General features: G+C 44.7%; 2 protein-coding genes across 4 annotated transcripts in view; one reads left to right on the top strand and one right to left on the bottom strand.

Moving 5' to 3' along the window:
- The first annotated feature begins 872 nt into the window (after window positions 1–872).
- Window positions 873–5044, top strand: LOC115606429 (tumor necrosis factor receptor superfamily member 13B-like). The gene is given in 10 exon segments (XM_030482321.1): window positions 873–953; window positions 1431–1438; window positions 1715–1821; window positions 1824–1853; window positions 2828–2878; window positions 2881–2943; window positions 3503–3654; window positions 3656–3731; window positions 4769–4794; window positions 4796–5044. Coding segments are annotated over 10 exon segments (843 nt in total).
- Window positions 5045–10897: 5853 nt separating this feature from the next.
- LOC115607615 (ubiquitin carboxyl-terminal hydrolase 22-A) overlaps window positions 10898–27954 on the bottom strand; it is a 101123-nt gene continuing 84066 nt past the window's right edge. For all 3 annotated transcript variants that reach the window (XM_030485112.1, XM_030485111.1, XM_030485113.1), the window contains 7 exons: window positions 23879–23984; window positions 22057–22215; window positions 19647–19773; window positions 16780–16871; window positions 15376–15438; window positions 13446–13595; window positions 10898–11511 (listed from right to left, as the gene is read on the bottom strand). In XM_030485112.1, the coding sequence (XP_030340972.1) occupies window positions 11469–11511; window positions 13446–13595; window positions 15376–15438; window positions 16780–16871; window positions 19647–19773; window positions 22057–22215; window positions 23879–23984 (740 nt within the window). In that variant the 3' untranslated portion in view covers window positions 10898–11468. The remainder of the gene's footprint in view (window positions 11512–13445; window positions 13596–15375; window positions 15439–16779; window positions 16872–19646; window positions 19774–22056; window positions 22216–23878; window positions 23985–27954) is intronic.

Here is a 27954-nt window from a genome sequence, read left to right as displayed (position 1 = left end):
TGGCTACTCCATACCAGGAGCACCGCATGTACCTTGAGGCTCTCGGGAAGGGAGTTCATCCATTGGGCAGGAATTTCCTACACAAGGCCATAAACCACCTTGGACCTGCCCTTGGAGCAGCAGCAGGGAAGGAGCTGCCCTGCCACAGCCCCACGGCTTAGACACAGCCTCAGATCTCCCTTATCCATGTGAAACCCCACTGTAGGTTAAGGATGGGCTCACCACAACCCCAGGGCTTGCTGCCATTCGCGGGAGCTTCTCATTCTTCTCTTTGGGTACAAAACATCTTCAAACAGCATTCAAGGAGCACACGAGCCTGAGCCTCGCTCTGCCCTGGGGAAAGTCTTCAGTGAGCTCAATAGAAAGCAATTATTGACTGTTATAGCAGTGTTAATTGAACAACCAGGAATATAAGGCCAGCATCCTGGATTTATCCTTGAGGATGGGAAGTGCTGCTCTGGGTAGGACCCAGTTGACAGCGGGCAGTGGAGGAAGCCCATCCTCAGGCCCTCTGCAGGCAACGGCAGGACAGAGGGATGCAAAGTGCCCGGTGTTGCATGCTCCCAGGTCCTAGAGAGAGAAGAGAGATCCCCATCAGAGGATGGAGGGTTCTCTATATAGCACTCAAAGCCTGGCTTTGCAAAGGCAGCGGTACCAGGACCCTGCTGTGGTGCTGGGGAGCCTGAAACCTTTTGGTCCCCATCAGCACCAGCATCATCCGCCCCAGCAGGAAACAGCTGCGGCTCCTGGCTCCGGGGAGAGATGTGGTCACCCACGAGCCCTCTCGGTTGGCAAACACCACATTGCCACTGGTTTAGGGCTTCCTGAAGATGCTTGATTGTGCTTGCCACAGACCTCGTGCATGGCACGGCATGGCAGCAGGATCCCTGAGCAGTTGGGGATCGGCAGCAACCAACATTGGCGCTCCAGGGCCATACCCTGCAGTGGTAGAGGTGAGGCCTCACACAGACATAAGCAGCACCCAAAGATGGGGACATGCACAGATATTTCAGCTGCTAATAAGTAAATTCTTAATAGGACGATGATTCCTAAAAGGGGAAGTTCTTGGCTGGATCTTGCTGCTGCTCCTCTCTGCACCTTTGGCATCACACCCAGCCCACATGGGCACAGGGGCAATGGCTCCTCACAGGGACAAGGGCATGTCCACCCCTGGGCATTGCAGCTGGCGGTGGTTAAACCAGTGCTTACAGCTCTCACAGAGACATGTCCCTTCTTCTGCTTTGGGGAGTTTTACACATCAAAAAGGGTTTCATTATGATGCCAGAACACCGAGAGAGGTGTCAGAAATTACGCACGGGATGACACGAACCACCCTGATCCACAGAGGAATTCAGAAGTTTCCAGAATTCAAAGTTGTTTCCAGAAGACGTTGCCAGTGATCATTCTGGTGTGTTTCTGTGATTGTCCAGGGAAGCAGGTAAAGAGGAGCAGATCCCACTCTATTACACCCACAGGCAGATGTGTCCATCCTCAGATGCTCAGGCACAGCCTATAAGCCACCTATAAGCCAGTGTGCTCTCCCTGCGTGTCCTTGGGGTTGGCACAGGACGTGCTCATGCGGGGTTATCACCTAGCTAAGCCTGAAGTGGATTTTGGGGTGTGCTTTTGCCCAAGCCAAGGACCAGAGCAGGTCCCTGCAAAGGGACAAGGTGGTTACAGGCCACTCCGTACCTAAGTGCTTCTCATTCCGCAGCCATGGTGGGCCGCGTGCCGGGGGGGATGCCATGAACAACTGCACGGATCAGCAGTACTGGGACACGCTCGTCTGCCAGTGCATCCCCTGCAGCCTCGTGTGCGGGCGCCCCGCCTGAGGAGGTGTGCGGCTCTGTGCGGTGCAGTGCGGCTCCCCTGCGCCAGCGGCACTGATGGGGCTGGGGATCCGGCCCTGGGATGAACCACGGGGCAAGCTCTGAGCCAGCTCAGCTTAATGGAGCTTTGAGCCAATCACTGAGGAATGTTACAGCTTCCCAGTGATGGGAATGCACCAGCTCAGCACAGAGCAGGTTCAGGTTGTCCCTATCTCTGTACTGCTCCTTTCCGGGGTCACGGGGAGCCTCCCCAGAGCTGCATTAACACTTCTATCCCCATCAGCGACACTGCACTCTCCAAAGGCAGGACTTAGGGCTTAGAACTAGATGATCATGAAGGTCCTTCAACACCAACCATTCTATGACCTCAAGATACAGCAAGTTGAGTTGATGCGGACAATGATAAGTGAAGCTGTAGGTTTGCAAAGCTGTGCTGGGGCAGGCACCAAGGTGCAGTGATAACAGGTAGGGAGGAAGAGGTGAGAACGGATGCCACTTTGCACCCAAACCCTGACCACAGCCTGTGCATGGCCCCTTTCCAACCCAGCCAGCCTCCAGTCTGGGACTGCTGCACCTGTCCTAGGGCAGAGGGGACCAGCCCTATGCGTGCTGACAAGTCACATCTCCCTGTTGAGGATAGGAGATGCCATCCCTGGTGCTGAGCCAGGTCTAAGAGGAGCGAGCACGAGCTGCGTGCTGCAGGTGGGTACAGCTGCATGTCTAGCTGCATCCCACCCCTTCTCCATGCAGCTACATCACCCCAGTATCCATTATACAGCCAAAAGCACCATAGATCCCATGGATCTCTTCCCCTGTGAACACTGGAGATTGCTGTCAACACCAGCAGCACCCACTGGAGTTTGTTCAGAGCTGCCCAGGCTCATCCTCACTGAACCCAAGCACTGAGGTGGTGGGATGGTGGTTTGAGAGCCTCATGCTCACATGGCAGGGGAGGAGGATGTGCTCAGGATTCCGTGTTGTCTCTCTCCTGTGCGCAGAGTCCATGGACTGCAACAGGAAACCCGGCTTCTACTACGACAAGCTCCTGAAAACTGCATCAACTGCAGCACGGTCTGCGGGCAGCACCCCAAGCAGTGCGTCCCGTCCTGCGAAGGTAGGGATGTGCTGAGGGCAGAGGATGGGGGGCAGGACCCCCGGGACTGGGCTGGAAGAGGAAGCCAGGTTATGGGACTGAAGGTAGGGAAAGGGCAGCAAATCCCCCTCTCTTCATCCTGGTGTGATGTGTTTGTGTGCTGCCCTTTCACTGCGTCCCTCTCCCATTTTCTCACCATACAGAGTGTTTTCCCTTTTACAGACCATCCTTGGGCTCTTCCAGCCAGGGGCAGAACCATCAGTCGTGTTTCCCCCCTGCTGAGCAGCCTCCAGCCCTTGGGGAGGGGATGGGTTATTGTCCCTGAGATCTATAAGTCCCACATTGGCATTGAGACATGATCAGTGGAGAAGGAAGGAGGGTGGGGAATGGGATGTGGGAAGGGATCTCCTTTACCTCACCATGGAAAAGAAATGTGAGCGAACGGAGGCAGCGTGTGGCTGCTTTCAAATGCTTCCCAAGCAGAGTGCCTCTATTAGCACTTTCCCTATTGGAAAGTCCATAGCATGAAGCATGGACCTGAAGGGGTTTCTCAGCTCACCCACCTCTGCCTGGCCCACAGCGGGTGTCCTGGGGGCCACCCCGGTCCCGGCCTCGGCGCCTGTGCTGGAGCAGAAGACGTACGCGGAGCAGGAGCCGTGGCTAGTGGTGTACCTGCTGATGGGGCTCTGCCTCTGCGCCCTCCTCTGCTCCCTGCTCCTGGGCTGGACCCACCCTGCGGAGGAAGGGAGAGGGGGTCTCCTGCCAAGACAGCGCTGGGACCTGCCACCGCAGGGAGGACTCCTCCAAAGGTGAGCGTTGGCTGCACTGCGGGGCACTGGGAGAGGATGGGCGAGCGCAGTTATGGGCAGGCTCCAGTCACAAGTCTTTGCATTAAAGTGAAAAGATAGGGAAAGGATAACGTGGAGTAAGCCAACATCATAGAATCACAGACTGGTTTTGGGTTGGAAGGGACTTTAAAACTCATGTATTTCCAACCCCCCTTCTACACCTTGCACCAGACCAGTTTGCTCCAAGCCCTGTCCAACCTGGCCTTGAACACTGCCAGGGATAGGGCAGCCACAACATCAGAAATGATGTTTTTATTCTCCCTCCTCCTCTTCTTCCCTGCCTTTACAAAAAGAGTTTGTCTACTCACCCATGTCTGCACACACAACCATGTTCACACACGTACACCTCAAAAGCCAGTCCTGCTGGATGTCAGAAACCACAGAGAAGCAGCCCCGGAGCCATTGTGTTGCTTGGAGCCCCCCTCCAGCAGAACTGCAGTTCAAGCCATTCCTGTCTGCTTTGCTTGAAGGACATGCTGACACTGAGCACTCACTCTTTAGAGAAGCCCCAGGTTCAAAGAGATTTACTGTGTGTTTTTCCATGCTCCTGCTTATCATGTCCCAGATGGATGGAGCAGAGTCCTTTGGCCAGCTCACAGAGCATGGTGGGCCCCTGGAGCCAGCCTGTCCCATTGCTGGAGCTCCAGCACCTCTCACTGTTGCATTTGCATATGCTACAAAAGCAGCTTGTAATGAACAGACAACTTACGTATGATGTTATAAATACTATAAATGCTTAATGCTGAACCTGCAGCTTCCTTGTTCAAGGCACTTCCGAATTGTCCCCCCCCCCCAGATGTCACCTTCCAGGGTGGCAGGACTAGGTGTGGGCATGGAGGTGATGCATTACAGACAATGCAGCATCATGGGCTTTATCAGAGTGGTGGGAGATGGGCGTCCTCTCCAGCTGCAGGACCAGCCCTGGTGCAGCTCTGCAGAGCATTCCTTAGGGAAAAGCTGCTCCTAAATCCCTTTAAGCTAATACAGTTTATTTACAGATCATCTGGTGGAAGCAGGCAGTGTTGGGTGATGGATCCACCGGCTGCAGGGTCCCAGAGCCGGTGGAAACCTGTGGCTTCTGCTTCCCTGGACAAGGCTCTGCTGTACAAGAGACCAAATCGTGCCACAGCACCTCCTGTCACACTGGGGAAAGAGCTGCTCCCTCTCACAGCGGGATCTGCAGCACGGGAAGCGCTGGGGCCATTCCCAGCCCTGACGATGGCCACTTCAAAATCATATGTTCTCCTTCACAAGAGAAGACGCCCATGGTGTGATGTCCATGCATCCATGCATGTGGATGTGCCTGCACAGGGGCAGGAAGGAAGGATGCTCCCTCTGCCCCCAGGACACAGCTGCTTCACTCTCCGTTTCCAGTGACTGTAATAGCTTCTTCCAGGACCGGCAGACCCAGCACAGTCTTTGCCCAAGGGCTGTAGGTTACAGATAGTGCTGTCTTCTTTCACTCGGGAATTCTCCTTATTCTTGTGCACTCCCAGTGATAGAAGTCTCTTCCCATTTAGCAGTGCCTTCATCCTCTGACTTGACCTCTGCAGACTCCTCCATGCATCCCAGTCATTTGGAGTGATGTCTCATTGGGGTTCTTCATCCTGGCTCCACCATCAGCATCACTTGTTGATGCAGAGTCAGGGTCAGACTGTGGTGTCCCCATGGAGAGCACACCTTTCCCTGCTCGAAAACTCTACTGTGCCACACAAGTGATTGCAAGCAGAACTGTAAGCACCTCAAACATGGATTCACACCCAAGAAGTTACTCATGGAAGTTATAATGACCATGGAATGCCACTGCCATGCTCTCAAGAATAGTTTTCTGACTTCAACAGAAGTTTCTTTACAGGACATTGTATTTGGCAAGACACAACATGGAAAGGTCGTCTGACAGCTTTCAACGCTGCTTGGGAGGGGAGGACAGGCCATGGGTGACAGAGAGGCTTTGCTTTGTGACAGGACATGATGCTCCATGGGACAGGCACCAAATCCCCGATGGAACTGGGTTTAAAATGTGAAAACTCATCCAAGGCTGAGAACTTTCTGAAAGACTGGATTTATGTACATCTGGTCTGGGTTACTTAAAATAGCTGGTAAAAGTGATGAACCAGCTACAGATACAGCTGCTTTGAGGGAAGGTTCTATCTGACCTGGCTTTGGAAGCCACTATGGAAAACTATGGATTTCAATACGTAACTTGAAGTTCTCATTTTCACTAAAGGAGAGCACAGGCATGTTTTGCTTGGTGAGAAATCACCCCTGGTAGGAGCTCCTCCCCTCCACTGTCTAAAACTAGAGCTTCAGACTTGGAAGAATAAACATGACTCAATATATGCACAAAGTAGTGCTGGAAAGTAGACAGTTGGAGAAAGCAGATTAAAGTTATACAGACCTGCCCCCTCCATACTATATATTTCTTCAAATGTCAATGTTTTCTTATCACTAAAGAAGGCACCACAAGGAGGGTGACCATGACAAAGCCAGAGTGATGTCTGGTCACAAAGCAGAAAGGTGTTAGGACCACATGAAACCCACTAAATAAGAAAGAGCATGAGGTGGCTTAAGGTGAGGACTAAGAGGCCACATGTTGGTGCCACAGTTGGCACATGAGGCAAAATGCTCCAGGAACAAGCCTGGCAATTCTCCATCTCATTGTCCTTGTGTATTGCTTTTCGCCTCCTCCCTCTGTTTAGCACAGTCCTTATCCTAATGTAGCACAAGGGATGAGTTTTGTATCATCCTGCATTTGCACGCAGGGGAGAAAATAAGCCATGTCAAAACTGCAACCTCGTTTTACTGAGATGGGTCTCCTGAACACGATGGGTGAGCCCTGAAAGCCCCCAGCCCACAGTGTAATGGGGAGAGCAAGCGTTTACCCATGTGCGCAGAGAACATAACGCAGACCTCAGCCATGCGCAAGCTGCCGGCAGGGTACAGCAACAGCAGCAGCTTCCACTGGCTGAGCCTCACACCCATCACTTCCTAACCTCAGTCCATGGGCCTCTCACCCTTCATGCCTCTTCTATCTTCCACCCTCTCAACCTGAAGACCCTCTTGGCTTCCCACTCCATCTTTGCTTCTCCTCTCACATAGCCAATGTGTCCCCGGTCTCAAGGCACCCGTTCCTGTGGTCTCTGGTCCTGTAGCCTCCTGCCCCGCAGCATCAGCTCTCATATCTCCAACACCACAGCCCCACATACCGCAGCATCATCAGCATCCCAATTCCTCTAAGTCTCTGGAAGCCTTTCAGCCCCAGCAGCCACCATGGCCTACATGCATACCCAGCCTCAACTCCTCCTCGTCCTCCCACCCCTCCTCAGCCTCAGCTTCTCTTCGACCTGCATCTTTGTGCAGACATCTCTACTGCAGCTTCCCCAAGCCTCTTGGTCTCTGTTCCACTTGGCTTTACTCTTTCTTGCCCTGTCTCCATCTTCTGGCATTTACTCTTCCTCTTCCTTTCATCTCCTACATGCTTTAGTCTCCACTTGCTTGCTCAGCCTCTGCTCCTTCTCAGCGAGGACAGGGGCTCCAGAAGGAAAACCCTCATAAGCAGATGTGGTGCCTCATCACGCTGCCCCTTCCCAGCACGGAGCTCCTGCAGGGACCGGTGGCTTCAGCCCAGGTCCGGTGCCTTGGGGACATTCCGGTGTCACCTCCAGGGACAGGCGCTTGTCACCCATGGGAACTCCCAGCCACGCTACTTGTGCAAGGAGATTCAGAACCTTATTTATAAATAGCATAGAAATGACTGAACATGTGCCACCAGCTCTGCCATTAGGGCATCTCTGGAGGATCTAGAGGCATCAATTATTCAAACAAGAAAGCTTTTAAGAAAGCCATTATGCAGCCAGCCACAAGCTCACCCTGTGTGGCACTGGCACCCAGCAGTGTCACTTGCTTTCTGCACTAAGCCCATGGTGGGATGGGGCTGTCATCAGAAACCAAGTCACCGAACCACAGACTGGTTTGGGTTGGAAGGGACCTTAAAGCTCATCCAGTTCCAATCCCCTGCCACGGGCAGGGACACCTTCCACTAGAGCAGGTTGCTCCAAGCCCCTGTGTCCAACCTGGCCTTGAACACTGCCAGGGATGGGGCAGTCCTTCCCTCCAGCCCCCATACACAAGAGGGGAGCGTTGCTCCCCCTCGCAGACATGCCCTCCCCTCCTTTAGGGAATATAACTATTACTGTTATTAGCATGTAAAAGAAACGGTAACATGGAGCAACTACAACAGGGTCCCAACCTTAGATGCCACAGAAACCAAGAGGAATCAATGGATTTGGTATCACATTTGCAGCCACTGATGGAGCACACCTGGAGCCACCACTTCCTATATTAGAGAGACACTGCAAGTTTGGGACATAAGCTGGGATGAGTTAAAATACATGGAATTAAGGGCACTGATATTAAGCAAGAGCATCCACGGGGGGGGGGGGGGTAACCAATTCCACATCTCTGCTTTTGCTCAGGCTTTCATTACGCACCAGCATCACATAAAGCTTTCTCTCTAGTCGAGTGACTGAGGGACAAGAAAATACTGTAACTAAAGCAACTTTCTGGCTATTTGTGCTCCCCATTTGCACATTCATTGCTGGTAGGTAACAGAACACCCTCCAACATGAGCCTGCATCACCACACGCGCCTTTGTTTTGAGTAATTTCTGCAGATGCTTCCTCACAACAGCCCAATCTGTGCCAGCGTAAAACCAAACCTCAACATTCACAAGCCAACCCCAAACCACTCCCTGAGATGAAGAGGGTCAGCAGCTGAAGCCTTCCCCTGTGCTCTGCACTGGGGAAGCAGAACTCCATCAGCCCTTCGTTAGCATCTTGCTGCACAGCAAGAACTGGTTCTGCTGGGAATAAACCAGTGTATGAACTGCATGGGATAAAGGGTAAGAGGAGGCTGTTAGAGAAGCAGCATCACGAGGGGTAGGGCTGCTCCTGTGACAGCAGTTCCTCTTCCATTTTTATAGGAAGAGGAGGGAATATTCTCTCTCCTCCTTTAGCAACCTGCACTGATTTACTGTAGCTGGAAATAGAAACATGCCCGGTGCGATTCAGGGAGGGAGGGTGGGATGATGGTGGCGGGGAGGAGAAGAAAAAGAGCTTTTAATACACCAGGAATTCTGCTTTTGAAAGCAGAAACAGAGCACTGAAATGTCCCACCGAAAACCATCTGCGCTGGTGCAGTGACACAGATCACAGCCCTGGGAGAAATAACATGAGGGTTGATTTATATGGCTGGCCTCATCCCTAAACCATTTGTTCCTAAAGGATTAACAAAGCAGACTGCATTAGCTCTGGTGGTCGTGCGTATGTCAGTGGGAAGCAGGATTCATTAGCTCAGGCTCCAGCATCACATAGAGCAGGCGAAGGCTCAGACCAGGGTGTCACAAAGCAGCAGCATCCCCGGCACGGCGAAGCCCATCTGCCGCGTGGTGGCACTCCTCCTCCGGCACAGGACAAGGTGGGAGCAGCCCTGGAATGATGAAAGGCTGATTCTTGTCTTCCTCTGCAAGCTTGCTGCATTATTCAAAGGGAGCAGAAAGCGGCGCTGAGCATCTGCACGCTGCGGTGCAGGGCCCCCCCGGTCCCATGGGAGCACGTTCCTCCATCTGCATTCTTCCAGCCATTATTTCATTTTGCCACGGGAAGGCTCAGGTTAAATCCTGCAGCACCCAATTACAACCGAACATGATTTCAAGCGTGACGATAAGGAAAGATGGGTTACAAATGAGAGTATGGGATTGCTCCTGCAGGAATCATGCAGCCGTAGGTATCTCCTGCACCATACGGAACGTTTTCCATGTCTGATTTGGTATTCAAGGTGCTTCAGTTCGTTGTCCTTTCTTCCTTCCCTGGTGCAAGCTGTCGCAGAGGTCTCTTGATGCACAGAACTGCCTTGCCCTCTTCCAGCGTGGGTACAAATCAAACATAGCTCTTGTAAGATGCTCATTTAAAAACAAAACTCCTTTCTCTTATGTTTCCTCCTATTTCTTCTGTTTATCAAACCTCTTTCCACCTCTGACTCGGGCAGGTTGGACAACTCTTACTCATTTCTAGAGCACAAAATCTAAAAGCTTAAGGCACATCCTTTGTTTTAACCAGTGGTAAAGTTGGAAGGCTTGTCTGGAGCTCAATGACCTTTTTGGTGTTGCTCTTACACCCATCTATACAGTACCCAACTCTACACATAGCTCTCTATAAGCCCCAGAAGAAGGCAGCACAAAGCTATTTTTGCTCTTTTCAGCTCTTAAGGATTTCTCTCACAGCCTGCAATTCAAGTCCAGCCTCCCGAGAGCAAGACACAGCACAGGGGTGGATACTGCTGGCATCTTGTCAAGCCAACGTGGTGATGGAGCAGAACAGGAGCAAACCTGTGTTTGTGACAAAGCAAGAGTAAGCTGGTGCACCCAGTGCTGCAAGTTACAGATATGGAGGCTGTGATTCTGCAGGGAGGAGTAAGTGAGGAGTTAATACATGTGGGAGGATACAAGGAACCAAAACCAGCCTAGCACATAGCAGGAAAATGTGTTGTTTACTTAAAGCCCGAGTGCACTGCAGAAGTGCTCAGTAGCAGCAGCTCCACCGCTCAGTGCTGCCCCCAGCAGCAGCCGGTTCCAACAGATGGTACAGTTTTCAATGCTCGAGTTCTCTCCTGTGTCAGATAGAAACCTTTGGAAGGCAGCAAGGGAACAGAAAAAAAACCAAGCCCAAACCAAAACCAGCAACAACAGAACAAGCAGTTTTGACAAATTCAAACTTCTTCACAAGATTTAGGAAAAAGAAAAAGAACCAAGACCACTCTTACAGTATAAACACGCCAATTCATTCATTTTACTGATGCTTGCATTTATGAATTTCATTCTTGTGGGAAAAAAAAAAAGGGAATAAAAGGGAAAAAAAAAATTTAAGAAAATAGCTATTTATAGAAAACGAAACCAAAAAAAAAAGGGCTCAAACAGAAAAGAATCTGTGCTGATGCTTTTGATGAGCAGTCCGATGGCATTAACCATTACCTGTGCAAGCAGGCATGCTTGAAAACCTGTTTTGAGTGCTGTAGCTTCAGTTCCACAATCCAGGGTTTCTTTGATGGTTGTTGGAAAAGAAAGAGCCTAATAGTTTCATACTGTATTTATTTAATAACTAAAATTCACAAATAAAAAGATACTTGCAAAGTCCTTTAGTTGTGTCATCCCCTCCTCCTCCACTCTACTGCTTTCAGACCCATATGCATAAAAAATGGGCTTGGATTTAACTTTTAACTGTTATATGATTGGTCGTTGGAGCTGAAGCACCAAATGGAGAAGATGCTTTATGGAGATGAGGGTAGAACCCTTTGCCTTCCCACACACATGTTGGAGGAACATAGGAGATGTACCAGTGCCCGGACTCCTCTGCTCCCATTTCCCCCACCCCGAGCATTCCTTTCGTTTTATATTTCCTCTGTTAAGTGACTGACTGTAGCCTCTTTTTTTCCCCCCTTTCTGTCCTTGCAGGACTGCATACACGTTGAACATTGTTCATTCCTTACTCCGCCAGGCTTTCAGTCAGTGTCAAGTAGGTCCTGTTACAGCTCAGTGCTAGTTGGTTTTTAATGGGTCTTTTTATTTCAGGTAGGTTTGTGTGTCGATTCAGAAGGCTTGCTTATTTTCTTCCTTGTTTGTATCTGCCAAGCTGCTGGATAAGGCTATTCATACTCCAGGAACTGTTTGTGATAGAACAGCAAATATCTGCAAGAAAGCAGAGGTACAGTTTCAGCTCTCTGCTATGCACCACAGCAGATTAGTGCTTCCATTCATGCGATCATAAGAAATGAAGGCTATTAATTTTGTTTTGCTTTCCAATTTGAAGCGATTCCAGGGACATGCCAGCTCCCTACAGTAACCATGGATGAGGAGGAGGGAAGCCAGCTGACATAATTTCACCAGCAACTCAGGAAGCTGAACAGTTGTACATCAGTCAAACCTTCTTCTTGTACAGAATCCTCTTAGCTTCCAGACCTGAAAGCTCTGGAAGATTGGATGTGCTGGTGCCCAGACAGGGAGCATCCATCTAACAGTATCACGACACAAAACACAACAGAGGTGCTTTACCTGTTGCTTTGGAGTCACATTACCAAAGCATCAGACACTTTGGATTATTGCAAACCATTTGCCATTTACTGTTCCAGAAGAAGAATGAAGAACCAGGCACGTGGGGGAAGACTCACATGTCCCAATCAAATCTCTCATGTCTCAATCTGTACTCAAATCTGGTGTTTTAATAGGATGGAATTCTTCCTGTCCTTAATTACTTTATGTGTACTGCTACACAAGGGAGCGCAGCCCTCAAGCAGTTATATGCCAGAGGGAAGTGGACTCATCTCTACACACGCCACAGTGTCACTGCCTGATCCTCTTAAAATGCATCAAAGCACTTTGGAGACTTTCCAATTATTATCCTTCCATCTCATGCCCTATGGAGCTTCCCTTGTACAGTGCAGATCTCCTTAGTGTCAGCCTGGAGCTGAACCAGGGGAAATGGGCCAGAGCTCAAACCAGGAGGATGAGACGGATGGGCAACAGTTGTGTCGCGTATTGTCTCCTTCTTGCCTATGGCAATTTCTTCCACAGACATATCCCACCTGAGAACCGGAGCTGGCCACTTACTGACGAAATAAAACAAACTCATTTTGCTGCTGACTTCAAAGCAGAAGTTATCAAATCATTTAACACTAAAATCCAGGTATTATAGGACAGGATTTACGTCATAGAATCACACAATGGTTTGGATTGGAAAAGACCTTATGATCATGTAATTCCAACCCCCTGCGTGGGCAGGGATGCCTCACACTAGACTTCCTGGTTGAAGTTTTAAAAATGAAAATAAATAGGAAAATCTGTTAAAAAAAAATATGACAAACTGAGCATCTGTGCCTGCAGCAATCCATGGAAATGTCAGGAATAATTAAATGAGAACAATAAATGCTTCTCTTTCTAGTACCAGGTCCATAGTTGAAAATACAAAATGAAGACTTCTCATTTTAATTTACCTTATTCTTGAAACATGCACCAGTCCCCAGTGCTTCTCTCAAATGAGGAACACCATGGTGCTCCCCTTGCAGACTACCCCTCTGAATTCCCAAACCTTACCCAATGCAGTTCCAGACACTGCAGAGTCAGCTGATCAATCACAGAATCACAGCACACCAGGTTGGAAGGGACATCAAGGATTATCTGTTCCAACCTTTCTAGGCAAAGCATGATCCAGACTAGATGTCCCAGCACCCTGTCCAGCCAGTTCTTAAGTGTCCACTTCCCTGGGGAGATAATTCCAGTGGCTGGTTGTTCTCATCGTGAAAAGGTTTCCTTGTGTCCACTTGGAATCTCCCCAGAAGTAACTTGTACCCATCACCCCTCGTCTTTTTCCCTGTAAAAAGGGAGTCTCTTTGTATCCACCATTTAAATAATGGAACAATGTCCCTTGTCCTTCCCCTCTTCTTTCCACAAATCCAGGATTATAAAGCAACCCTCTGAAGGAAGCACTGACATACATACACAGAGACAGACATTAGAGTGTCAAAGGCAGAAATTACATCTTCTCTATGCTGAAAGGGTTTTTGACTGAAAGTAAGGAAAATCCAACCAAGTTTCCCTTCCTTTCCCCTTTCCAGTTCACAACTTACCCTTCACTGTCTAGCACATCCTTAATGCTAGCCTTGGTGATAATGGCATCATCACACTTGAACCACTGGTCCTTGTGCTGCCGGATGAAGCTGGTATAGTGCCCGCTCTCCAAGGTTCCCTGGTGATTAACTACTGCAAACAAGGAATACCTGGTACAGGAAAGAGTTAATGAATACGTGGATCAAAAGGAGGAAAAGACAGGCAAAAGCTTATGTTCATAAGCACGTGTAGCAATAGTAAAGGATGTGATCCATCAATAAAACACCAGCTCTTAACATTTACTGGGAAGAGGACATCCTTGCCCAGGGACAAAACCCATGGTTTTTCTTTTCTGCCTTGCTATTACTGCAACACCTCCAGGCTGATGACAGCCATCGCCTTTCCCAATAATGGCTACCAAAGATTTTTCTTCTAAAATAGATCAATATTGATGGAAAGGACCACTGAGTATCCAGTTTGACCTTCTATTTCCCCGAGTTAGTTACTCTGGTGAACCAAAAGAACATATCTGTTTGGGGATATGGATATGTTTTGGGGAAGGAGATAATCTTAAATATAGCTAATCTGAGATGTTTCTAGTGATAAATTGCTGCACTGATTTAATTGTCCTTAATCTGGAAAGTCTGTACCTATTTTGAAATCCTGAATATATATAGCTTCAATTTCCAGCTTTCAGACGCCTGCTGGCCTGAAAACTAGCAGACACATCTCCATTCCAAAGAAGGATACTGAAGTCCTTGGCTCTTTTGTTCTAAGGTAAGGTTATGTTTCTAGCAGCTCTTTTTCATATGTTCTCCACTCTCTTAAAATGCTGTCCTCAAACTGAGATACAAACTCTGTAAAATAACTTCACTAATCTCACTTGGCATTGTTCTATTTATGATCAAAATTCAGAGCTCTTTTGACACTGTGGTGCCACAACAAGACACCCATTCAGTTGACTCTCTACAGAGCCACTTAAAAACTCACCCTCTTCCTAGTAGAGTCCTTTAATCCAACTAGGATGGGCACTGCTCTTTAGTCCTAAGTGGAGGGTTCTAAGGTTGCTCCAGCTGTTTACTGGGCCTCTGCTCTCATTAATCTTCTTCACTGTTAACAACTCCTCCAATTTAAGACACACGCAAACCTCAACAGTGATCTGTTGGGTTTTCTTTCAGATCTTTGCTAGCACTACTTAACACCATACATCTAATGAATCAATTGCTATAGGGCCACAAATAACACCAGCCTGGTATCTGCTTGTATGACAACTGTGCCAAGACCTGGTTAGGTAGTTCCTAAATCTATCTATTGTGTGATTCCCATTTCTTAATGAAACATTCAGTGCCAAATGAAGTGCCTTGAAGAATTTTAACACACAACATCAGCACATGACTGCAGCAAACTTATCTTTCTTTTTTAATAAGGTTTGTGTGACCACCTCTATTCCCATAAAGCTGTGGATATTCGTTTCAATTACACTTCCTTTACATTCTTGAGCATGACCCGTAGCAGCCCATCATTTATTCTGTCTGGAATCAATACCTGACCAAAAGACCCCACAATTACTGGAGTCATCTCTTGGGACTTTGAGTGTCAGTGTTCTATAAACTTTCATTCAGGCCTTTGGAACTCCCTTTGCTATTGCAATTGAAACAGGATTATTTAAAGGAAACACCTATCCCCTTTAATACTGTAACCATAGCTTTTAATTCTGTTCACAGACCCATTGCTGGGGTTATCACCTTTGGATCTGAAAATCAACTGCCACGAAGGCACCAAAGGGTAGGCAGCTGTAATGAATGAAGCTTTATTTTGCAACAGTTCAGACTTACTGTGCTGTCAAATATGGTAATGCACTTCACACTGCAGGATATACAGCAGACTGTGTATCTCCCTTCTAGAAGCCAACTACCTTCCACAATAGGAGTCATGGAATGTACCACTTACTTATTATCATTGTTTAGACTATCCGTCGGCTGCTGGTATTGCCCGTTCATTCTGCTCTCTTTACTGCAACACACACACACACAAAAATCCAGTCACTTAAAGCAGTGGCTTCCCAAACCCAGGTTTTACATGACACAGCCCCTTGCAGAATGCAGGTCCTTATTGAAAAGCACAATGCTGCTCAGTGGCAGAGAAGGACTGATTAGGATGCTAACGATGCTTTATTTGTTCTCACAGCAACGCTACATAAGAAACATCATTCCTCCTCCTGGTCAAGGCTTCAGTGCTGCAAATACAGATTTATTTATGTCAAATGCCCTATCCAAAAAAGCTTAAAAAGAGGTTAAGAAAAGATTTGTATTTTAAATCTGGAAAAATATCTAATTACATCAATCCTTTATCCTGTGATGGGTCAATCACCCTGGCTGTGACTTGTAAATTCATTTTGTGTTTTGGCAGCAGCAATAGGATTATGCTGTTGATTTCACAGCTGATGAAATTCAGACTACTGAGTTATGCCTGCTGATTATTCCCATCTATATTCCATTATGCTTGATACCTTTCATCAGCAGAGCCTGTTCTATCCAGGGAGAATTCACCACAGAGGAACAGGGAAATATCAAAATCTCCAGAATATACTGGAATAAACCACATATTCTTAATAAAAGACTGTTTAATAGAATTTCAGGGTCTCCTTTCTCTCCTGGTAGAAGCATCTAAATTATACCTGAATATCCTCCTGTATATTTGAATGGAATACCTGACAAATACTCATTAGCTTGTTCAATTCCTTTCATAAAGGCATATTGATATAAATGTCATGTCTTTCATGTGGGGGTGGGAGAAGTCTTCTTGTTTGTTTAAATACCAATTAGAAACAGCTATTTTAATCTAGACTATGTTTTTTCTTCTTGCAGCATTCTCTGAACAGAAGTTGAAGGCATAAAACAAAAAACCCCAATTTTTGTGTGTGCAGGAATAAAGAGGAAGGGATTTTATAACTTCAGAAATATGAGGGTAGGCTTCAGGTTATGCCTAGTCTGCTTAATTACACAAGGTGACTGGTGGGTGGGCACTCAGGTGGTGGGACCAAAGCAGAGATCTGAAGGCTTGATGGAACTGAACTCTAAATTTAACATGCAACCAGAAACAGAACACACAATATATAAATATATATAAAACGTTTAAATATCAAGCCTTTTCTAGCACACAAAACTCATTATTTTATCTAAAACTTAGTTTAGAAAAGATACACATTTCAAGGAGAAGCTTACAGCAGAAGGATCATTATACATACTGTTCTATAACCTTGATTCAAGGAGGTTCCATGTTTCATGCTGCACATGTATGAACTGGTAAACAGTTCTGTCCAGGTCTTTGGGGGATTTTGAACTTGGTACACACCTGGAAGCCATGAATGGTGTCATATCCAGCTCCAGCGGAAACGAGACATACGTAGTGATCTTTCGCCTCAGTTTGGCTGAGTGTTCAAACCGCTGGAGACAAAGTGGAGGAATGAATTTATCTTTAGAGAAAGGCAACGTTTTCTGTCTTATTTATACATGTCCTAAGCTTAGGAACAGTAACATGAAAACATATTAGCAGGCAGGAGTCCAGGGACATCCCCAGATCTTTTCTACCAACTATCTGGACTGGGAACCCCCGTGTAAATGCCAACACATTTCTACCAGGAAAATAAACCACAGCTTGTTGGGGGGAAAATATAGTAATAGATTGTTTACCTTAATATTTATACAGTTAATATTTATACATATAAATTTATTCCCAACTGACAGTAAAATACATTAATCAGAGCACACACAGCCCTTACCCAAACCAGTTTTCATTTGTACTATGCGCTATTCAAATAGATGGCTGCTGCCTACACTAGCGCACAGAACTGGTGACAATGAGAGCTTGCCATCAGATTCACACACTTAATCCACCCATCCAATCATTTCAAGTGACAGGAGTCAAGCCTACACAAGAAAACCAATTCAAATTGAGGCAAAAATGGAATATGAGAAGAAAAAAGCCTTGTCCCTCTGCCAAAGGAGCCTGCAATCCCCACCATCCTCTCCTCATCTTCTCGATTGCACATTAAATGGAAACAGGAACAAATACCAGAAAGAGATGAATGAGTTTCTATTTAAAGGCAGCTTCTCTCCCCGTTTCTCAGAAATTCTGCTCTATTTACACTTCAAGTTAATTATTTTCCAATTGTGGCGCCATAACAATTCCCTAGCAACAGATCCAGCCGCAGAAAGCTGAGACTTCTGGAATCCTTATCTTTTGTGTTTCTTTTTGTACTGTAACCCATGAAATTAAATTTGCATTTTGCATGGACAGGACAACACAATCACTAAGGAAAAGTCATTTGTTTTCCAAAAAAACCCATAAAATCTTCAGTCACTTTGGATAGCACAAATACTGAACTGAGTGGAGGGAAGGGGTTAGGCACATCCACATTGCCTTGCCCACAGATAGCAGCATCTCCTGGGTGTATCTTGCCAACTACTCTGCAGTAATAAATATAAGATAAACCCAAGAGCCCAACACCCCCAGAATTCCCTCCAGAAGCCAAGCAGCCAGCCAGGCACTCCTAAAACCTCTAGTTACTCATACAAGAATGCTCTTCAGGAAGATCACAGCCAAAAAAGAACAAAAGAACTGTGCTATCTCTTCCAGCCTGGCTACTATGTTTGGCATGTAACAATGCATATCATCATGGTTAATACTCAAGATGCAGCTGAACAACTGCTGGTATATGGGGATGACCATCTGAAAGCATGATTGTCCCAAACAGCCTGAAAAAGCCTGTAAATTACAGGAGAGGGAATTCTTTCTACCTGTAACACCTCTTCCCAGTAGGAAGCAGAATACAGACCTATGGCATTCTGTTTTCATGGCAAGACCTCATTTCATTAACAAGCTTCTCTACAAGCCAGACTTTGAAAACAGATTTTAAATCACTGCTCTGCTGGATACAGAGGTGCTACGGAATTTAACAATTCCAAACTACAATCATTTCTTGCATACAGTCCATGACTTGCTCAGTGAGAGCATGACATTACACTTACACACATCATTAGATTTTTCAGTATGAACATACTGACCTAGCTTAGATGCTACAGCAAAGTTTAGCATGCACTTTGCCATGACAGCTAAAAGATAAAGGTCTCATTCCAATGCTATTAGAAGTCATCCAGGTGTTTTACAGAAGTTCAAAGCCTAGAAACCATGTAAGAATTGAACAACTGAATGAAGTCTCTGGAGTAAATGTGTTCTTTCAATCTACCATTTCCCAAATGGAAAGAGAAGCAATACAAGCGTTCATTTGCACAAAGCATATAGGCTGCTCTTTTAAAAGTCTGCTTCCAGTCATCGTGGTTGTAGATAAAACGCTGTTTTTCTTTACATAGCTCATGTGACATTAGTATCATCATCAGGTAAGCAGTTTCTTAAAACACTGGTCACAGTAAGAGCTGAGGTGAGTTATCATCAGTTGCTGCCTAGCAATGAGAGGACTTTGTCACTCTGTCCCAGGAGACACTCAGGACCTTAGAGGTCTGCATCTGAGCAACTCAAGCAGATCAAAGATGCAGTTAAATTACTATGATGGCTGCTTCTACAAAGGCCTGTGGCATTGCTTTGCAAGGACCCTTTGCCTCTTGACAGAATCATCATCTGCTTCGTCATCTGCTATAGCTGCCTACTTTGCACCACAGTCACTTTTAATATTTAGGACATAAATTGCACAGGGCTAAACTATCTGAGGGCACCAGCTATGACATTATCTCCCCATCACTGCATCTGACATAATCTGGATTGGAAATGTTGAAAACTACATCACAGCTGGGAAGATACAAGAAACCTTCTCCATTGCAACAACTTTTTCACGCTTTTCCTTCCACACAGAGTTCCTCTGTGGCATTCTTCCAGTAGAAGAGTGAGGTAAAAATGTTACCATGCAGGATGAGTAAGTGTTTTTGGAGATTGGTTTCTGCACTGGCTCAGGTACTGCACTGGCCCTCCTTTTTTTTCCTAGATTCTGCTCAGTGGGGTTCCCACAGACATACTGCAAAGCTACATTATAGATAATGTCATACTATCCTAATAGAAAATCTAGCTGGGCATGCAAGCTGTTCTTTATATTAATTTATATCATACAAGATTAGTCTGTGAAAGCCAGAAGATATGTCCAGGAATTCAGTTTATCCTCTCAGAGAGGAATACACATCCTCTGCTTCGTCTGCCCCCTGTGAACTTACTTTGAGATGAAAACAGGCCACGATGGGTAACTTCTTCATAGTGAGTTGTTTGGTAGATTCCTGGTAGCTATGGCAACCACTACATTTGATTTTGGCACTGCTTCCTAGATGTTCTGGCCTTGTAAACCTGAAAAAAACATTGAAAAGCAAAGGGAAGCACAAAATAATGAGATGATTTTCCACACATGCTGAAAACACTCCTCTTGCTTTTACTTGTTGGTCACTGGCACAAGAAACAGAGTTCATGGCTTTTAGTTGTCATATTGAAAGAACCCAACATCTATAATAATGCAAAGTGATATGGTTCAGATATCCAAATCTGACATTTATCATCGCTCTACTTGGGAACACTGCACTGGAATGCATCAGTGTCTGAGAAAGGAGCTAAATGTTAATTCATCTCCTGCAACAGGACAGCTGATTTTCATATGGAAAACAAAGATCTTTCCTTTTCAAAACCAAAAACATTGATATCAAAGTTCTGAAGCAAGAAGACATGACTTGTGGGCTCAGCTGCAAGACACTCTTCTGCCTTGTAGCCCTCTAGGGCTAGGATCAAAGCTCTGAGATGGAAAGGGCTGTAAACAGAAAGTTCTTTTCAAAACACAGACATCTTCCAAGGAAACCCAAGTGTTGACAACTAGAAAAATCTCTTTCAAAATGTTCAGACAGAACTGCTCAAGGGAGCTATAGGAAGAGACCATTACAGAACAAGGAACTGCTTAGAGAAAATATTACCTCTATGTTCTCATAACACGCTAAAGCAAAATCCCTCTTTTTCAGAAACTGTCAGCACACAAAAGGCTCAGAGAATGGACTGCTGAGCCTTTTCCTCCAAGTTTAGACTTCCATGGGGCAAATAAATCATCTCAGAGGCTGCTTTACAACTAGGATTTTTGAGATGAAAGGTTTTGAAACAGAATTGAACATTTTATATTAATGCACACACTAAGCACGTGAGGGTAACATGGTATCAGCTCGTCACTAACCCTACCTTGCCTCCTTCTGTTTATGACCAATGCAGCCTCCAGCATTAAATGATGATCACAGCCTCCAGGTCTCCTCTCTTGTTTGATTAACAAGATTTCCTTTACCTAGCCTATGTACCATAGAATCATAGAAGAGTTAGGGTTGGAAAGGAACTTAAGATCATCTAGTTCCAACTCCCTTGCCCTGAGCAGGGATGCCTCACCCTAGACCATGTCGCCCAAGGCTCTGTCCAACCTGGCCTTGAACACTGCCAGGGATGGAGCATTTACCACCATCATTCTCTGGTTTTGATTTTGCTTGTGATTTACTTCTTTTTCTCCTCTCTTAGGTCTGTAAAAAGGCTTACAAAATTGGTGTAACTGTTAGGAGTGCCTACATCTTTCTGGGTTTTGTCATATTCCTGCTCAATCCTTCCTTCTTCAAGCCAACTTCCAAGTTCCATGGCCACACCAGTTGACAGTAAATTACACACCTTCCTTGTTTGAATCTAATAGTCAACCTGCTTTCTAGCTTTTGAGTTAAAACCTAGACCCATCCTCTTTATCCATTACAGTTCAACTTCTTTCCAAAATCCATACTCTTTGAGAGTACCTCTGAACCTCAATGTTTTCCCTTCCCTATCATCATCTCTCTCTGATCCTACTAATCCCCACCTTGAAGAAAACCACCAAAATTTGACTGGTTTGGCCTCTTGATGCATTCTTGCATCAGCAATTTCTCATTTGTACTAATTCCCTTTTTCTCTTAAAATTATTGATCTTAGAAGTATCAAGAAGGTTAGAAATCAGATGTCAGAGGCCATGATTTTTTACTTCAGGAGGATTAGCTTTGCCAGAGGCTACAGTTAACCTCTTTCTTAGACAAGTATCTTCAACAAATATCTGCATTTACCACAAGAGAATGACTTCCAGATCTGTTAAAAGATCCAAGTTAACACTATATGAAGCCATAGCATTCTCCCCAACTACCTGTTTCCAAGATGCCTACGTTTCCTGCTCAGAATGATCTTTTCTTTTTGAAAGCTCCATTCCTTTAATTCTCAATGTCACCCCCACAACTAAGCTGTAGCAGTAGCTGACCCTCAGCTCTGCTTAGAGCAAAAATCAGACTCATACTTGGTGTTGTAATTTAGATAAATGTTAAATGCATTGTGAACTCTTTATGTGCTTGCTTTGCTGACACAACCAAGAACATGGAGACAGACACCAGTGGTTTTGATTATTTCAACCCACATTGCCTGGCAGCAGGCAATGTAGAATTTGTTTTCTTCTTGCATCGCATGGCAACTGGTTTTGATTGCTTATTGTGAGACCAACTGTTGCTCTGAGCTTTCTTTGCCTTCTCACTTTTTCTTATGTACTAAAATCTGTATAAAAATGCTTCCTTACCCCACCAACATCGTATTTGTCTCATTTCCTACCTTCGCAAGCAGTCTGTGAGAGTGGTGGTGCCTGATACATGGCTTTCCCCATTTACGACACTGCCATCACTCCCTGGACTCAGCGGCCAGAACGGGGTGGAGGAGCCTGGCAAATCCAAACTGATGTCCCAAAATGGGTCTATCGTTGTGGAAACGCCACTATGAAAAAGAAAGCAGTTTTAAAGACGTTTAAAGGAAGTCAAATTAACAGCACATCGGATACTTTGAAGAACCATGGGATCTACATCACCCCTAGAGGGCACTCAAAGATGACAGAAAACAGAGTTGCTCCAGAGTATTTTCCCACAGCTGATTGTTTTTCTGAATATTTAAAAGCCATAGGGTTTTAGGAAACATCTGCGATGTACTAAATGCAAAATATATGCACTTAATACATTCTCCCACTCACTGAAGCCCTGTGATTCAAAGGGAACAAGCAGGGTTACTTGGAGATAGAGGTACCGCTCATACTACTGACCAGTATAAACCAGCTAACATCTACGATTACAGCAGTATGCAATCTAACTAGTTTAGAAGCAGAGGTCTCTGGTCATGACATAGAAGGCTGTGTTTAAGGTTACTTTGATAAAGACAGAGCCAAATTTTGCTACAGAGTAGTGCACTGAATTCAGCTTTGCAGTTCCTATTAGCATCTCCTACAGTGTTTGGAGTTCGAGAGGCCACAAAAAAACTGCATCAAGAAGTAGCGTGTGTTCTCCATCAGATTTCTCTACAAGACAGCTGAAGACAAGCCAACAGCTAAACTATGGAAGAAGCTTCTCAAAATGTTAACTTGCATTGACTCAAATCTTTTCTTTCAGCATTTACATTTTTAAGAGAACTCCAGAACTTCAGGGGGTCTTAGCTCCTCATTTGGAAGTACTGCCTGTTCGCACTCCTTATTCTTCTTATTTGAGTTCTCTCTTCCTCTCAAACTAGTGTCTCTCACTCTGCAATCTCATTAAGCCTGCAATACTTTGCCTTTTCCTTTTCAGCTTCATTTGTGCAAAGGTGGTCAATTTTCAAAAGAAAACTTCTTTTGTTAAAGTTTCATCAATGCTAATATTGTGTCATAACACACTGAGCTTTTCATTATCATATAAGGAATCTGTGGCTCTACCAGGCAAAGAACAAGATTTCCTATGTCTTGCTTACAGCAAATCTTCCACAAATATCTCCAGGAAACTGAGAATAAAAGCAGATTCAAACAAGCACAGAAGAAGTCCATTTGCAGGACAGAATACGTAATTATAAAGAATGCAAGACAGAACAAAACCCAAGAACTCTGAATTCTGCACTATGGCAATACCAAACAATCTTGAATGAGAAGTCAACTTGCTCCAGTATTTAAAGTAGAACAACAGACAGGTTTTTCCTTACATGTGTCAAACATTCAATTGCTGGTACCTGAGATTACATGAGGTGTCAGCCTCTTTGAAACCTCTCCTGATGATACATGAGGCTCCTAACTGAAGGAAGATGTGGTTTCATATCAGAATTTTCTTCAAATATAGTGGCAATTACATACTTGGAAAACCAAAGAAGTCTTTTCCTCATGAACTTGGAGAAGAACAACCTTTTATAGACTAGTAAAAAGTCAAACAAGCCTGTGGGACTTTCCAGGTAGCTTTTTTTGCTATGTCTTAATATATATCAGTTAACTGGCAACTGACTGCATTTAGCTGATGCCGTATTTAAACACTTCTTGTCTTGCTGGAATTTTGCTAGTATTTTATTGGTATTCAAGAAAGAAAAGATTCATTTGCACTGGAGGGTGTATAGATTCAAATCAGAGTTCAGAACCAGAAAAAGAAGTACTTACTGGCAGACCTGACAGGTAACATCAGACTGCAGTCCGCCTGTGAAGATTTGGTCTATGATGCAGTTACAGTGGTTGGGGTTGTTGGCCTTCTTCCCATTATCATCACCTGGAGGAATGCAAACACAGACTCAGAAGTCAAAAATCCTCCAAGGGAACAGTGGTTGTCTTGGACTGCATCTCCAGTAACTCTCTATAACTTAACAAAGTTCACATAGACAACATAGAACCCTGAAAATGTTGTGCATTGAAGAAAAATCAAGGAAACAAGAAGAGAAGACAATCAGAAGGTGACTAAATGCAGTTAACTCCTTTAGAGGTGAAGCTTTAAAGCCATTATTGGCTGTTAGCCAAACCCTTTTGCGGGTGTAGCCCTATCCCCCTTCACAGAGATTTGCTTTGTCCTATCCAGTATAAAGATCAGTTCCTAAGATGAAGGGGTTGTCAAGGTGGTTCACGAAAATGAGTATTTAAACTACGCTTAAGAGTGCCACCATGCAACGCTTGCACCTGAGCAAGCAGCCAGCTCCTTACTACAGAAGCACTAGTTTCTACTTAGGTGGAGTATTCAATAGCACAATATTTTCCTAAACGACAGAGAGAGGAACCATCAAGCAAATGCTACTCTTTAATTCTATCCCAGTCAACTTCTGAGAGTAGAGTGAGGGGAGGTTTTTTAAGACACATCAATCTCCAGCCTGCTGTCTGCATTCCATCCTTTCAACATCCATGTGGAGTTTCCATGCAAGTTTCCACCAGTGAAAGAATGAAAGATGTCCTTATCTGAAGAAGGAAGATAAGGGCTGTGTCTTCCTCCAGCTTCTTCAGAGGCACAGCAATCCTCTAAGTTCCCATGGGGCACAATGAACGCATACCCATCTTTTAGCCATTATCGACTGTCGCTGCAGGAGCACAGCAGTTAATTTTGTGATTTGAACACTGAGATTAGGCCAATTCATCTCTCTTAGACTAACCAGAGCATTAAATAACCAAAAATTTCTTGGCATAGTTGTCAGCTTTGAAGCACACTCCTTCCATTCCCCCTAGGTGATACACTTCTTTGATTTCCAAGACTGTTCACTGCTTATTTTCCTTGGGTAGGACAGATGCAACTGGGTTTGCTTTGTACACAGAGATGCACACACAAACACAGCATCAGCTGATTATTTTGTAAAGTACATCTTCAGATGTCCCCCAGTTTCTTACAACAGAAACTAAGAAGTTTCACCACGTTTTCTGGTATCTTCAAATTACTAGGAAGCATTCAATATCTGAAACACTAAGATGCTGACTCCCCAAATCACAGCTATTACTCAAAACCAATCAGTTCTAGTCAAGTATGTAAAGAAATCTCACCTGAAGACACTAAAAACATGGGGCAAACCCCACCACTTTGTGTCTAAGGTGCTCTAGCTGGAGTGTTCTTCAGCAAGAAGGAATGTGACTTCTTTCCCAATGAAGCTTTACTAGTTTGTTGAGAAAAGCAAATGTAGGTGATACCTATCAAGCTGCAATGAGCCACTTCGGTTAATTCAATCCTAAATGCCTCAGAGAAGCTCTCAGCTGCCTGCTTGAGAAACTCGTTTGAATTGTCAAGAAAAGCACACTGTGTCCTTAAAATGGCTCTTGAACAAAATGCACTAAAATTGGATTTCAAACGTATGAAGTTCAAGTCGGGGGTTATCAGACCCAGTCTCAGGCATTTCTTGATGGGAATTTCAACTAAGTCTTACTGAACTTAAAATCTTTAGAAGGTCTCAATTATGCTAAGCTAATGAAGAGAGGTATAGAGGCTGTACAAGGCATTCTTCACCTTTAAAAACAGATCACTTATAAGCTTTAAAGACTACATGTGGATTTTCAAGAAATGAATTTAATGCTTTTTACCCCTGTTTTTAAAACTCCACTTTTCCTTTTTAAAGGAAAAAACCCCTGTCACATCCTGGTAATCTCACCATTTGAAACATTATTTCCCTCTGTTTTGTTTCAAGGGGGCAGAAGCAGAGAAACAGCATCGAGAGATTTCCCCTGGACCAGAGGTATCATCCCTGTTGGACACTGTTAATAGACAGCCATTTCCACGTACAGGAGAGAGCGAATACTCCCTTTCCAATTACACAAGTCAATTAGGATCAGTGACAAGAGGGTCTCCAAAGAGGCTCCTGCAAGCTTGTTCCCAGCAAAACAGAAGGGTATTACCCACTCAACATTATTTCCCATGACATTTGGTTGGAGAGGAGGGGAAAAAAAAAAAGAGTAAGATTACCACCTACTCACACTTGTCAATATGGAACAGATGCTAAGAGGAGGTATATTATGCAGCTGAGAACTAGAAGCTGCTAGATTGTTGTGCTCAAGTTAAGGCTCCCTTTGACATTTCTGTCTTACAAAGTAGGTTTTAGTTTAATACATGTTTTTGTTTTAGAGCTGCTCATAATCGCTATTAGGGAAATCAGTAAGAGATTGGCCAGCACAAGACTAAAACCAAGCTTGAAAATACATCCATATATAAAGTGGTTATGAGAACGGCAGAAAATTGAGTTTAGAAGTTTGGATTCAAATTAAATATCACTCTTTTAAAGCAAAACAAACAGAAGTTACTACATCTCTGCAATAACCAAGTATATTAACTTGTTTTCAAATATATAGGAAGAAAATTAACTCTATCCCAGCTGAAACTGGGGCAGTATTTAATATAATGCTAAAGATAAATCATACGTAAAAGCTATAGATTACTTTTTAACATTGCTTTTGCTTTGAAATAAAGAAGCTTTGCCTCCGACTTCTATTATATGTTTTAAATGAAAAAGGAATTTAAAATTGCCAGATTTAAAGGCATGTCAAAACAAGACATTAATGCTAACCTTTCTGCTTTACTTCACCTTCAGTGTTCTGAACAAGTGCTTGTTGTTCTTTATGACAAAGCAGGGTACACATAGATTTATATGGATCATAGCAGATGACATGTTCCACAAGCATATGCTTTATCAGCTCCTAAGAATATCATGCAGCATTCAGAGAGCAGGGTAGTGTTTTACTCCTAAACCTCAGCACAGCATTCTTTCTGTCATGATACCTAGCTTCACATTTGCTTTGTAGCAGTCCTTGTTAAAGATGAATGCAGAATGCTTCAAGAAAACCAGATAAATGAGGAATAATCAGCTTTAAAGTGCTACTCTATTTTTGTTAGACAACTGAATAACATTGGCTGAATAAAGCTTGGGATAAAAACACTGGATTACCTCAGTTTTTAATCTTGCTTTTTGACCCTTTGTGTACAAGTGCCCATCTCAGCCACTCTCTGCTGCTTGATTAATGTGGCTCTTGCAATAATAAAGCAAGCCAAACCACAGCCAGTGATTTCACTGGGCTGAACATTAGCTTGTGAACTGCAGTCTTGCTCCATACAAGAAAATAACAATTGTGGTCTCAGTTTCTCCCAAGTTTGAATATGTCTGAGACAAAGTTAGTAAGCTACAAAGTGTCTGGATGTTTGGGACCTCACTGTCATGGGAGCTTGCAGAAATAGCCATTATTTATGTTCCTCTACAAATGAAGAGCCCTGAAGTCCTGAAAGATCCCACATGAAGGATAGGGTATACTTTGCACTTGTTCTTCATAGAAAGAGTCTAAGAAAACATACAAGAAGCAACACATCAGTATCTGATCATTTTCAGCACCTTCTATAATCCAAACATATTCAGAGACCAGTCAGCCTGCCAAAGTCCAGGTGAATGGTTAGACTTTAGTACAAAGCAAGTGACCATTACCTACACAGCCAGGCTGTTTATAGCATTATTCTGGTAAAGAAGGTATGATCCAATGTAGAATAAGCTCTGAAGCTCATTTGGAAGCTTATGTGGTGAAAAGGACCACAAATACCAATACACAATGACACTGCAGAACTCTGAGCACTCTCAAACCAGCAAGAGAGACCAGAATAGCACAAAATACAGGTACAATTTTAAATGTCATTTAGAGTAGCAATGTTGGAATTCGCATTCCAGAAAGGTCTCACTTTTTGAGTTGGAGTATGTGTTTAAGGGCAGACCTTGTACATACTTTGGGTGAATAACAGA

Source organism: Strigops habroptila, chromosome 4, assembly GCF_004027225.2.
Source record: "Strigops habroptila isolate Jane chromosome 4, bStrHab1.2.pri, whole genome shotgun sequence".
NCBI lineage: Eukaryota > Metazoa > Chordata > Aves > Psittaciformes > Psittacidae > Strigops > Strigops habroptila.
This window is presented reverse-complemented; position numbering and strand designations above follow the sequence as displayed.